This window comes from Hylobates moloch, unplaced genomic scaffold (assembly GCF_009828535.3).
Source record: "Hylobates moloch isolate HMO894 unplaced genomic scaffold, HMol_V3 SCAFFOLD_1, whole genome shotgun sequence".
NCBI lineage: Eukaryota > Metazoa > Chordata > Mammalia > Primates > Hylobatidae > Hylobates > Hylobates moloch.
In genome coordinates this window covers 44,494,206-44,507,354 of record NW_026652276.1, presented here as the reverse complement: position 1 = coordinate 44,507,354, position 13,149 = coordinate 44,494,206, and the positions used below count along the sequence as shown (strand labels likewise).

The window sequence follows — 13,149 nt, the reverse complement described above, 5'->3', positions numbered from 1 at the left end:
AATGTGATCATAGTTAAATTTATGCTGGCTTTTAAAGCTTCTGCTTAGAAGAGGGTTCTTTCACTGGTCAAAGCAAGTCACACGGCTGAGCCCACTGTCAATGGGGTGAGGATGTATGACCCTCCTCCAGGGAGGATCAGTAAAAATCCCCCAGGGTATAAAGATCTGCTTTATGGCAAAGAGTGTTAATGAAGTGTTTCCGTGTGATCACAGTAGTGAATGTTATTAATGATTGGTGGATTAATGAGAGGTGAGAATTAAGATGAGAAATAAGAGGAAATACATTGTGTATGCTACTTTTTATAATTAAATAAATGCTATTTTTATTATCCACTGGGTGTTAAGTATAAAGACACTCTTTTTGATTTTTTTGTTTCAATCACAGATCACAGACCATCTCATCACATTTTCATAAAACAAACAAAGTAAAATCTCTTTAATCCATATTCTGAATATAGAAAAATTATGGTAGGCAGAAGGGTAAAATTTTAACTACATATTTCATTTTTCTGAATTTTAGAATTCACAGCAGTTTATTGATGAGAAATATAATGATCATCACAAATCAGAAAACATATTCCTTCCTTTATAAATTATGGTATAAAATAGTACTGTTTTGTGCTTTTTGCCCAGAGTTTAAGTATTTGCTTGTCCAAGAATCTTCCAAATAGATTTTATCTGCAGCTATCAGTTTAGTTATTAAAATTTCATTTTGGTTAGGAGAAAATTTGAAGAAAGTGCTGCAACCTCTTATTACACAAAACGTACAGTGCTTCTTGTTATTCTATTTCACAAGTTAAATTACATTTCAGTCCTTTACTGTTGTCTAATATTTCAGATGTTTCCTACAACATACATAAACAAAATTTCAAAAACAATTGTAAGATTATCTGAAATGTTTCACCAGTACAATTTATACAGAACAGTGAATGGCAAAAGTCCCAAGTGTGGTTCAACAGCTGTTGCTCCCGTACTGTGGGCTGAGTAGAGGCAGTTGTATCCATGGTGACCTATATGACTTAGTGAGAGTGGGAACTGGGATTCTCACAGGAGTTAATGACAGAGCAAATGCTGGCAAGCCAGCTTTCATCAGGCATTTGGCCTCAAATGTTTTTTTTTTTTTTTTTTTTTTAAAGAAAGGATTCACTTTTTCTAACTCCTCATTGTGTAAAGCAGACAAACTTCATATTGTGCTTAACAGAAGAGCTATATACCTGAAAACTAACTTGGAAAAAAAGGGCTTACAAAACAAACTATACTTTACTTTTGTCCTATATTTTAATGTAAAACATGCATTATGATTTTATATTTATTCAAATATTGCACTCTGCTTCTTCCTCCCAAAAGGTTTAAGGTAGACTAGAATGAAGGAGTATCAATAAAGTCTATAGAATAGGTGTTAAGAGTCTTATACATTATGAGTGGAGAAAAGAAGTGCATTAGAAAAGGAAATATGACTCTGCAGTTTCTTCCAATGGGCCCTATGACCCTAAAAAGCATTAATAAACTTCATACTTTGGTATAAGTTGGAGGATAAAAACCTCACCATCATGTAGGTGATTTAGATTTGGGGAACGTACCTGGGATTTGGGGGCTGGAGGGGAGGAGGAACCTATTGTATATTCACTTCTGCATTGAAAATGTCAGGCATTGGGTGTATATCTGGTTTGAAAAGATTTCTGTCATAACTTTGTACCTGGAAAAGATCCCGGTTGTCAAATAAAACAGAGAATCAAGTTTTTATGGGGGCCTTATTGGTGCCATTTCAGTGGTACTTTTCATAAGTGCCTCTGGCTTCTGCATCAGTGGGGGAAAAAAACCATGACATGAGCTCCAACTCCAGGATCCATGTCAAAGTAAGTTAATACATAGAAAATAAATAAACACTGTCTATTTTTAAAAGACCTTTGCCATGCACAATGCAGACTACTACCAGATGATTGGCCTGGAGCTCCTGATAGTGCCTTAGCCCCAGGGTCTTCATGGGGTAATTCCTGTGGGAATGGTATTAATGGATAGAGGCCCACGCATTCTGCTCTCCTGCAGACAGTAGAGGTTTCTCAACCTCTGAAAGAAGCAGCAGTAATCAGTCATTGAAGAACATTGGCTGTAATTAAAGATTTCTTAGATTTATTGCCTTTCAGTACTTTAAAGGTTTATTAAACTGGGGAATCTAGACCTATTATAAGCAATTCGTAACTTCTCATTTTTGTAGGACTGTTATAATGGAGCACACTTTACTTGTTCTTTGAAATAAGATTAGTTGATTTTTATGTTTTAGTTACTGAAATTTCTTAATTCCTAATATAAGTGACAATTTTCAAGAAAAAACTTGAATTTCAAAGAGGTCATATATCAAGTTTTGCTTATCTTTTATTGACTTGCATGTATTTACTCTACTGTAATATTCACTCTACAGATTACCCTACAAATTCTGTTTTCTTGAGCTGGCAAAACAAAATGATCACCATGTATACTGGGGAGGGCTATGACTGAATACAAAGATGCATGCAACTTAACTGAAAATGCTGTATGTCCTCTTCTTTGATTACGTGCAATGTGTCTTTTAACTTATTAGGAGAACTGTCTCAATATAAAAATATTTTTCTTACACATATGTGAATGAGATGATAAATGTGTTTCCTCACGCACTAATCAATCAATCATACTGGTCCATGTTGATGACATAAAGGTCATGCTGATGTTGAGAGAAGAGGTTGTCATGGTTAATATGAGTGGTCCCAGATCTGAAGGAGTGGCTCTTCATTCTCCAGGACAGCTACTGGACTTGTATCTTATGAGAGCTTTGGGTAGCAGGAAGAATGCAGGCTTTGAAGTCACTAACATGGCCTCAAATGCTGTTTCCTTCACTTCCTAATTGGCTCTAACTTCAAGCAAGCTACTTGACCCTTTTGATCCCCAGTTTTCTTATCTGTGAAGTGGAGATCAGAATACTGCAGAGAGGATTATCTGGTACATAGAAAGCAGTTATCAAAGAGATAGTTCTTTTCCCCCCACTATGACTTCCTGGTAGTATATGGAAAGTCTTAATATTCTCACTGTTTTTTTCTCAGGCCCAGGATTCTGGACTTCCCTGGCTGGAAGGACTATATTGACATATCTAGTCTTTTAGTCTGGTCTAGGTATTTTCAGGACTGCTAGAACTTGCTTAGTTCTTATTGGTTGTATTTCAGTCTAATTCTAGATTTCAAGTCATTCCAATTTATAAGTGCCCTTCTTCTAAGATTTGTAGCTGCTTGGTGTGGATCTGTTCTGATTTCTGCTCTAAAATGGAATTCTAGGATCCTTGAGGATGAGAAGTTCTACCATGCAGACAGTGACAGAACCATTTTTCTTTATCAGATTGATTATTTTATTTAGTCACAGGACTGCAAAAGTCCTCTGTCCATAAATATTTATTGAGCACTTACTCTGTTCCAGACATAGTTCTGGGAGCTGGAGATACAGCAATGAATAAAATTGCAAGGTCTTTAGGCACATGGAGATTGCATTCTACATTTCAGTGAGGCAGAGATAGGGGGAAAGTAAAACAGAATATGTAAGTAAACAATTCCATGGAAAAGACAGTTTGTTCACAGTGATAAAATCCTGTGAGAAGACAAAACACAATAATATGAGTGACATGGTATGTACTGAGGATTGTAGGGGCAACTTGAGATTTGTAGTTAGAGAGTCCTTTCTGACGTAGTAACATTTGAATTTCCTGCTCGTTACTATTATTCACATCTTACCTTCCTACCCCTGCTCACCCTCAAATTCCAATCTGCCAATCTAGGAATTGTCACCATGACTTGGTAAAAGGTTGGGAGCCAAGAGTTGTAGGTGACAGCTATTTGGAAAGAGGGACTGTTAATGCAGGGGTAGGAATGTGCCCATGGCTGCTGACTTAACTGAGTCTAGCTAGTCTCTTCTCTCAGTTTTTGAAGTGGGTCCACAAAGCAGAATCTGCTCCTGGATAGGAGCAAGTACATAGGAGGGTTTTTTTTTCAATTGCAAACATGAGTATCAGGAAAAGCCTTCTGAGCTTATGCTGGAAGACAACAATATAAACGACTTGCTAGATCAGGGTCCAACTAGTTTATCAAAGCAGAGTAATTCAGACAACAAACTTTATGGATAGAGGCTCAGAGCAAAGGAATCAGAGGTGTGTGTGTGTGTGTGTGTGTGTCTGTGTGTGCACTTTCACATGAGGGTGAGAGGGAAGGATGCCAAGGAAGAGAAAAGCGTCCAACTGGACATTGTCTAGTTGAAAGATAAAACATTTTGCAAGTTATATGCTGTAATTTCTGGCCTCTGTTTTTTTTTAGATCACTGACCTTGAATGTTTGTTAATAAAGTGATGCTAATTTTAATATTTGTAAAAATAAATTATTATCATAATGGTATACAAATCTGTAGGATGAGGAACTTATAAATGACATTAATATCCTATAACAAGATAATGAGTGAGATAAAGGCAGTTTTACATTTTTCAGAGGACAACCGAAGAATGGGACTTTTATTAGAGTAACAAAGAAAAATGAAGCACTGACAACTGTAAATGACAGAAGTCAAATGTAATAATAGTTGAATATCAAAGAAAAAAAGATAGCCTAAAATAAGATATATTTCTGAGGATAGCAATTAAAACTATTTCCTATATAGCATAGACAGGAATTTCCTGAACTAAAGGAGATGGAAGACATGTATGGTTGTTTTAAGTCTGGGTACACTTTATTTTCTTCCTCTAGTCTGTGCGTTATAAAGGCATATCCATTGGAAAGGAAACTTTTCTTGGGTTACCCCTCCTGTCTTTTAAAGATGAGTGGGAAAAAGAAGCCTTTGCTGTTATGGATGCAGTTCTCAGAATCTCACTAGAGGGTGGTGTTGGTTCTAAAACCAGAGGTAACTGCTACTCTCTACAGTACATTCATTACTAGGCTGCATTTATGTTTAAAGAAAAGGTAAAGTCAAGCCTTCTCAGTATTCCCTAGTAGTTGGTAAATGTCAAATCTGAAACCTCCCAAGTGCCCCTGCCAGTTCTGGCTGGTTGTAGCCCAGAGGAGACAGATAAAGTAGTGAAGAGATTATCGGAGGAGTTGGGTGGCAGATTCTAATTTCGGCTCCTGCACTAACTAGTAGACAAGGCTCCCTGGGCCTTTGTCTCAACTGTAAAATAAAAATGATGTCCTAGTTGATCCCTAAATCCCCATACAGCTCTAAAATTATGAGATTCAAACCAAATTGTTGGTCTAAAATGCTGAATAATTTCTCATGCTCTTAGCCAGACTAAGGAACAAGTAAAATCTCAAATTGTTAAATTATTAATAATTAAGGTACAATGTAATGTTATAAGTGAGGCTTAATATAGATTCTAATATCAAAGAAGTTAAAAATTAAAATGCCAAGTCTTTTGTCTTACCAGGGAGCCTTAGAGCCGTGGTTTGCATCTGAGCATTCTGTGGATAATTTCAGTGACTTAATTCATCATCCAGAGATCTCTCCCTTCTTGGTTGCTAGCTTACTGGAAATGAGCAAAATATGTTTTTATATAGGATTATATAGAGAAAGGAGGCTGAACCATTGTCAAATAGGAATGTTTTAGGATAGAGACTAAACTCCCCACCTGCATTTATCTGACTTGGATTGTATCAGTGCTTTGTTAAGAGTCAGTCTTCGGAGGGATTTAGTTGGTTCAGTTTCCTTTCACCATCATCTCTTTCATCTGACTCCCCTTCCTTGTTATATTTACTCACATTGCAGCATGACCTTAGAATCCTTTCCTGGAACCTGAAGCAAATTATGGAACCCCAAGATCCCAGTAAATAGTTTATCTCTGCATGGACTTGACTTCTAAGAATTGGCCTGAGAGCCTGCAATTAACCTCTGACCACGCAAAGTTTCACCCCGTCACCTCAAACGCTTAGACATTCATACTCAATACCCCCTTTCCTCCAAATTGCTTTGTTTGGCAGAAGAAGGTTTCTTTCTACACCCTCCTTCCCCGCAACCTGGATTTTGTTCCATCTCAGGCTCGTTTCGCAAATCTAAACTTCCTAAAATATACACGGAGCGCCTCCGGGTTCGCACACGCGTGCGCGCGCGTACACCCTGGCTCGAGTACACCAGCCCTGCTGGGCCGGCTCCCGGTTGCAGAACACATTCCATTCTTCGCGCTCGGGCACACCCCTCGGCAATGAGGATTGGTCGGGCCGAGCCCCCTCGGCGAGGCGAGGCTCCTAAGAGGCCCAGACGCCTGCCAATCCCCAAGGGCTGTCAAAACAAGTCTCCCTCTCTGTCACAACAGAGCTGAGTGGAGGCCGCCGCCGCCGCCGCCGCCGCCGCACTTCCTGGGACCGCTGCGCCGCAGTCCGCGGGCAGGTGGCGGGTGCGCCCGGCCGCAGTCGCCCGGCTGTGGCCCCTATCGGGCCGCCGGCGTCCGGGCTTCAGAGGCCGCCTGGCTGGGCGCCGGTGCCTTTTGTCTGGCGCAGGGCCGGCGTTTGCATCACATTTCGGATACCTCCCTCTGTTTTTCGCCTCTCCTTCTGCCTCCCGCTCACATCGCCTCCCCACTCCCGCCACCGTCCCCGCCGGACTGCTAGCCTCCTAGACCAAAGCCCGAGGACGTCTCTGCCCGAGCAATGTCCCCTCTCCAGAAAGTTGCCGCCGCCGCCGCCGCCGCCGCCGCCACCGCCGCCGCTGGGCGGTGAAACAAAGTCTGGCGGGGCCGCCTCCTGGTGCAGGAGCGCACCCGTGCCTAGCGGCTGGACTCCGCTGCCGGTCGTCCCGCTTTCCCCCGGGGAGCCCGAAACGCGCCAGACCATGGCCGAGGGCGCGGCCGGCAGGGAGGATCCGGCACCGCCCGACGCGGCGGGGGGCGAAGACGACCCCCGAGTGGGCCCGGATGCCGCTGGGGACTGCGTGACGGCGGCCTCTGGGGGCCGGATGAGGGACCGTCGCAGCGGGGTCGCACTGCCAGGCGTCGCGGGGACCCCAGCGGATAGCGAGGCGGGCCTCCTGGAGGCGGCACGGGCGACCCCCCGGCGTAGCAGCATCATCAAGGTAAGCGAAGCCGCGCTGCACCGGGAGCGTGGCTGTGGGTGATGGGTGGGTCGGGGACCCGGGCAGGATGTGCGGTGTCCGGAGGCATCCAGGCTCAGCATTGTTTTCTCCCACCTCCTTCAACGCCAAACCTTCCTTCCTTATCCGGAGATTCCCAGACTCAGCTCTTAGCCGTGAGACGCACAAGTGACTTTTTCTCCCCACTGACGGCAGAGGAAAAGTTCCGCTCTGCGTCTTTGCGTTCTGATGGATGCTTTCCCTCATTTTCTCTGCAAGCTTCACTAAACCGTTGATGGAGGGAAGAAGGGAGAACTCAGGATAAATGCAGACCCACCGGATGGTTGTGCATTGCTTTCTAATTAAGGGTTAGCTTTTCCCATACAATGAAGAAAATGCACAGCTTACTCTCAAGTGAAAAAAAAAAATTCTCTCTAGACTTAAATGATCCCGAAATCCCAAGACATGTGAACTTTCCCGGCAGGGAGGCAGAGTTTTAAGTGGACCCTGCACCACAGTAAAGAGCAATGCAAGAGCCCAGAGTTTTTGCGCTGCAGAAAGCACAACCGGAAAGCAATCAATCCCCCAAGCATTATCCCTGGTCCTTGTGGTTACCACCACATCCAGGGAAAACGTTTCCTGACCCGCTAATCACCTCGCAGAATTTCTCTCCATCCATTTGGCAAGGAATTTGTAAACCTCTTTCCTCCGCTTTCTCTTTCCATCTTCCTTCCACTTGGGGCTTGTTTCATCTGTTTGAGATTTCCTCTTTTGGGAGCATGACTTTGGGGTAAGGTTATTTAGGTAAGAACCCTCACACAGGCTCTGGAAAAGGGCCTCAGTGTAAATGCATGTGAGTAATCAATCAAATGCATGTCAGATTAAAATTGATTTTGGTGGAGCAGTCAGTATAAAACGATATGTATGTATGTATATATATAAGTATATATGTGTGTGTGTACATACACACACACACACACACACACACATCCCTCAATGACAATGAAAGATGGACTTTTACTTACTATTGAATTTATTGGGTTCACTAATATATTCAAAAGCTCCGTTCAGGGTTAAGCTGCATAACCAGTGCATCATGCATGTTCCAAGCTCCCAGCACCAGCTTAGGTAGACTGACCACAGAATGTGGCTCCAGTATAGTTTTTTTCCCAACACTGACACATGGAAATTTAAAATCAGTGGAGAGGTTTCTATAATATAGAAAGAAGAGTGGGTGGTAATTACAAATGACTTGTAGTAGTTTCTGTTATTTTGTGGCTTTTTGATTATGTAACAGGAGTGTTCTGTTCTGGGTGTGAATTTGGACAAAGGGAAATTACTATTTTGTTTTTAACCCACGGGTCAGAAAGCACACTGTTTTGAAACTTAAAAAACATCACAATTAGGAAACACATACATTTTGGATTCTACTGTATTGATACTACATGGTATCCTGTGTGTGTAAAACAGGAACCGCAAAAGACTTTAAAATATATGACAGTAAAGAGCAAAGGGCTCTATAATGTTGTAAAAAACAAAAGTAATGGAGTATAAGGAATATACAAATTCTTGCAACTGAGTTTGCCACTTTTGAATTGTACTATGATGGTTTATATTCTCAGAAGGGTCATTGCTGAGTAATGGTGCCTCTTTTGTTTTGAAGTTTCTTTTTGTGACAAAAAAGGAGGGAGACAACAGAGTATTAACTTGATTTTCCCCCTATTTAATAGTAAATGCAATTAACATTTGGTAAATGGCCTTTAAAATTAAAGATATTAGAAAATAAAGTGAATTATTATGTTAGGTTTTTATTGAAAAAGTAGCACATACATATAATTTAAAAAATCAAATGTTGCAAAGGAGTGTGAAGGAAAGACCCTCAGACACTCCACATTCCCACTTACGTAGTCCACCCTCATAGATGTTAACACTTTCTTATGTATGCTTCCAAAATATTCCATGCATATGTAAGCAGATATATCTATATGTGTCTATGATGAACTATAGCAGCTCCTGATTTCTACAAAAAAATCTGGCTAGAGTTTTACAAGTCTCCTAGCTTTAAAAATTTTTGGAGCCTAGAGGGTAGTCTAAGGTCATTGTGATGAATAAACTAATCTTCAAGGGTAATCTGGTAGGTCTTGGTGGGCAGCAGTCATTGGGGTCTGTTCCCAGAGGCCTTAACGCCCTTCTAAGGAGAAAAAAAGGCAGGTGGTAGGCTCTGTTCCACTCCTTCTCTGAGATCAAGAACCTTTCTGTTGACATTCTTGAATCTGCTGCCCTGTGGTTTGTTTCCTTTAGCACAGTAAAAATGAGTTTCCAAAAAAAGTTTAGATCATGTAAGAAATACATAGCACATGTTCTATATTAAGAGAAAATGCATTTTTCACGGTTTTGCCAAGAGTTTTTTTTTTTAATTTGGCATTGAAATGTACACAAAGAAGAAAAGCTTTAGTACATTTTATATTAATCAAAATATTAAATGCTGTTCCAAATAGCTGTAGTGCAGTAATAATTGATATTCATAACGCTGAGCCACTGAAAGGTTGTGAATCATCAAATATTAAATTCTTTTCAGCTGAATTTAAGGTATTGTTTCAGAATAGTGCTATCCTGCCAGAAAACAGACTGTTTTGTATATTAATAAAAAGAATGTTTTTAGTAAATTTGCCCTCCATAATTTGTGAAAACATATGTTTAGTTGAAAAAACAATTTCCTTCTGAGCTGAGGAAAACAATGACAACATTTATCTGTATGCATCTTCAGAAATTCTTTCTACTGCCATTGTGTTTCTTCCCCCCATATAACCAATCCTAGGTTTAAAAACATTCAATGTGAGAATTAAACTAAGCTTTTTAAAAATCTGTCTACTTTTTCCTATGTTTTTCTGTGTGATTGTTTCAACAGCATTGACATTGATAAATGCTGCATGTTTTTTGGTAAGCGCATTGTTATATACCACAATAATGCAATAGAATCCATTTTAATTTCTTCTTGATGACTTGTGGTTTGAAATGACAAGTTGGATACCTGCAGTATTGATAATCTCTAACAGTTGTTTACTATTCTGCATTTGAATATATTTCTAATTAAGAAATAAGACCATTTATTTATCTGGTATTTGATATCAAACTTACAGTATTTAAAATATTTAACATTTTAGATTATAGCTTATAGCCCTATAATCTGCTGCCTTATGGTTTGTTCCCTTTAGCATAGTAAAAATGAGTTTCCAAAAAAAGTCTAGATCATATAAGAAATACATAGCAAATGTTCTATATTGAGAGAAAATGCATTTTTCACAGTTTTGCCAAGAGATTTTTTTAATTTGGCATTGAAATGTACACAAAGAAAAAAAGCTTTAGTACATTTTATATTAATCAAAATATTAAATGCTGTTCCAAATAGCTGTAGTGCAGTAATAATTGTAATGTTTTGGAAATAGGAAGCAGCATAGCTTATTTGCTATATTAGATGGTGGGAACTGAGCTACATATGTATTTTAAAAATAGCAGTTGATTTTTCTTCCATTGTATGTAACACGTTGACGGGTTCTAATTTTTTTCAACTTCCTTTTGTTCTACTTAAGAACAAATTCTCTAGGCAAGGAAGAATAGAAATTGTCACTTGGATCTCATGGATATGGGTGTGGGGGATGAAGACGGGAGTTGGGAATGAGGTGTTGAGACCAGCACTGGAGCAGCTACCTGGGTGTTGTTCATGTCTCATTATTTTATATCACGGCGAGTCTCACTCTATCGTGTCACCGTGGGCTGGTATGGTGGATTTTTGAACTGCAGCCTCAAAGGTGCCCCTTGGGTACCAGTAGACCCCTATCAAGATTATGGCTTTCCTCAGAGAGGCAAGAGGAATGCAGTTCACATTAAGTGCCTACTACTGTGAGTCATATACTAAACTAGGAGCTTTCGTACATTTGTATCACTTAAACCTCACAGGAAACTCTCTAAAGTAGGGAAGGGAGGCACAGAGAGCTACTGTAAAAATGTGGAGTGATGACTGAAAGTCATGTCTGCTTAATTTCAGAGTTTGTGCTCTTGGGCTGGCTCTCAGATGCAAGAAGTCCACAATCCACGAACGCTTTCTAGGTTTGAAACAGCCCGAACACGTGAGATAGTGACAGAAGAGTATGCATTTTAGGTCCTACGGTTTGTGGGGTAAATTATGTTTTCTCAGCCCTCTTTCCTTCAGTTCAGACATTTGGAGCTTGATTCTCTAGAGGGAGATTGCAACCTTTTCTGTCTTTTCTGTCTTTGGCTATTTTGTTAGGCCTGTGCTGTACTTGAAAAGGCAGAGCAATCTGGCAGGTGTTCTGCTTGGTGTCAATATATGGAGCTTACACCCTATTGTTTTACCCCAGGCCCACTTTCCCCATACCCCTGCAGACAGTGGAGTTTGTGAAGCATTGTATTCTCTTTTAGGCTGATACGCAGGCAGAAAAAATACCTGGGTCATAGGAATATATATTAATCTAGGGGAGTAAGAAAATGGGGGAATCTTCTTTTGGAGCTCTGAAAGTGTGTGTGTGTGTATGTTTGTGTGTGTGTGTGTTTAAATAGGGATAGTTACGAAGGGAAATTAAATGTTATTAAAAATTAGTTAAAAATTTTAGGCACCCTATGAATTATACAGGCGTTTATAAATTGACCTGGGAATTAATCAGCATTTATAGATTTTATTCTCCACAAATATGTGTTAAAAGTTCCAAATAACCAACTTATGGATGGATTTTGGAGAAATAACCAGAGGAGCTGGCCAGCCTTTACTTTACCGAAAGGGTTGCTGAGAGTGTGCCCTGGGGGCTTTAGCTGCGGCTCTCCTCCTGAGATGTGATTTGGCTGCATGAATAGCATGAACCTCTTAGGTAGATTTGGTTTATGATCCCCACAACTTCAGTTAGAATGTTACTTTCTCTCAAATTGCCGTAGTAACATGGTCACATTTCACCTTAGAAGTGGTTGCTTCTAATTGCAGGGTCTTTCTGATGTGATTTCTTATAGCACCTCTCAAGAAAATGACTAAACTTCAGGTAAAGAGCCTTGTCTTACTTTGATGAAAGGTTTTTGAAGTGTCTGTTGATTAGTGTTTGCTACTATTATCAGAATTTACAAAGTTTGTTTTCCCTTTTGGAAAATATATTAAGGCTAAAAAAAGTGTAAGTTAATTACATAGCCATTGAGGGGTTAAACACGCATTGTGATTGAGACTGAATAGTGTTTTCCCAACCTTTCCCTTTTTACCATGGAGAAAACAGGTAATTAAATTTTGTACAGTAAAATGTCAATTGGACATTTATTGCCAAATAACACCTCAGGCACAGCAGGGCGTTATGAAAAGATATCAGGAGACAGCCGACCTTACCTTGGTGCTACTGAACAAGCAATTCATTAACTGCTTCTAGGCAATGCCACAGCAAACTAATCAGGCAGTGGCCCAGGCAGTAACTCAATGAAGGAATTGCGTCAGTCTTCTCTGCGCCCTCACTCAATTCTGTTCAGCTTTAATAACTGTGAATATTAAAAATAACTCCACGTTGGCCGGACGTGGTGGCTCACGCCTGTAATCCCAGCACTTTGGGAGGCCGAGGCGGGCGGATCACGAGGTCAGGAGATCGAGACCGTCCTGGCTAACACAGTGAAACCCCGTCTCTACTAAAAATACAAAAAATTAGCTGGGCGTGGTGGCGGGCGCCTGTAGTCCCAGCTACTTGGGAGGCTGAGGCAGGAGAATGGCTTGAACCCAGGAGGCAGAGCTTGCGGTGAGTCGAGATTGCGCCACTGCACTCCAGCCTGGGCGACAGAGCGAGACTCCGTCTCAAACAAACAAACAAACAAACAAACAAACAAAAAACTCCACATTCAGGAGCAATGTCCGAACTGAGATGTGCTTAACACTGTGTATTTAAAAAAAACTATCTGACTTTAGATGCCTAGACAGAGCTAAGAGGCAGGATCTCAGCAACAGTAAATGAGCCATTGGTTATAAGAAGGAGGGAGAGAATCATTGTGTTGGACTTTACATTGAAATCTAAGGTAATCAATCAATAAACTTTATTATAGTGAAACCTTTCA

General features: G+C 40.6%; 1 protein-coding gene across 1 annotated transcript in view; it reads left to right on the top strand.

Moving 5' to 3' along the window:
* Positions 1-6,305: 6,305 nt before the first annotated feature.
* The window catches only part of PLCL1 (phospholipase C like 1 (inactive)), a 356,723-nt gene continuing 349,879 nt past the window's right edge, over positions 6,306-13,149 (top strand). Inside the window, exon 1 of the mRNA XM_032755052.2 lies at positions 6,306-7,062. Coding sequence (XP_032610943.1) covers positions 6,823-7,062 — 240 coding nt within the window. The 5' untranslated portion in view covers positions 6,306-6,822. The remainder of the gene's footprint in view (positions 7,063-13,149) is intronic.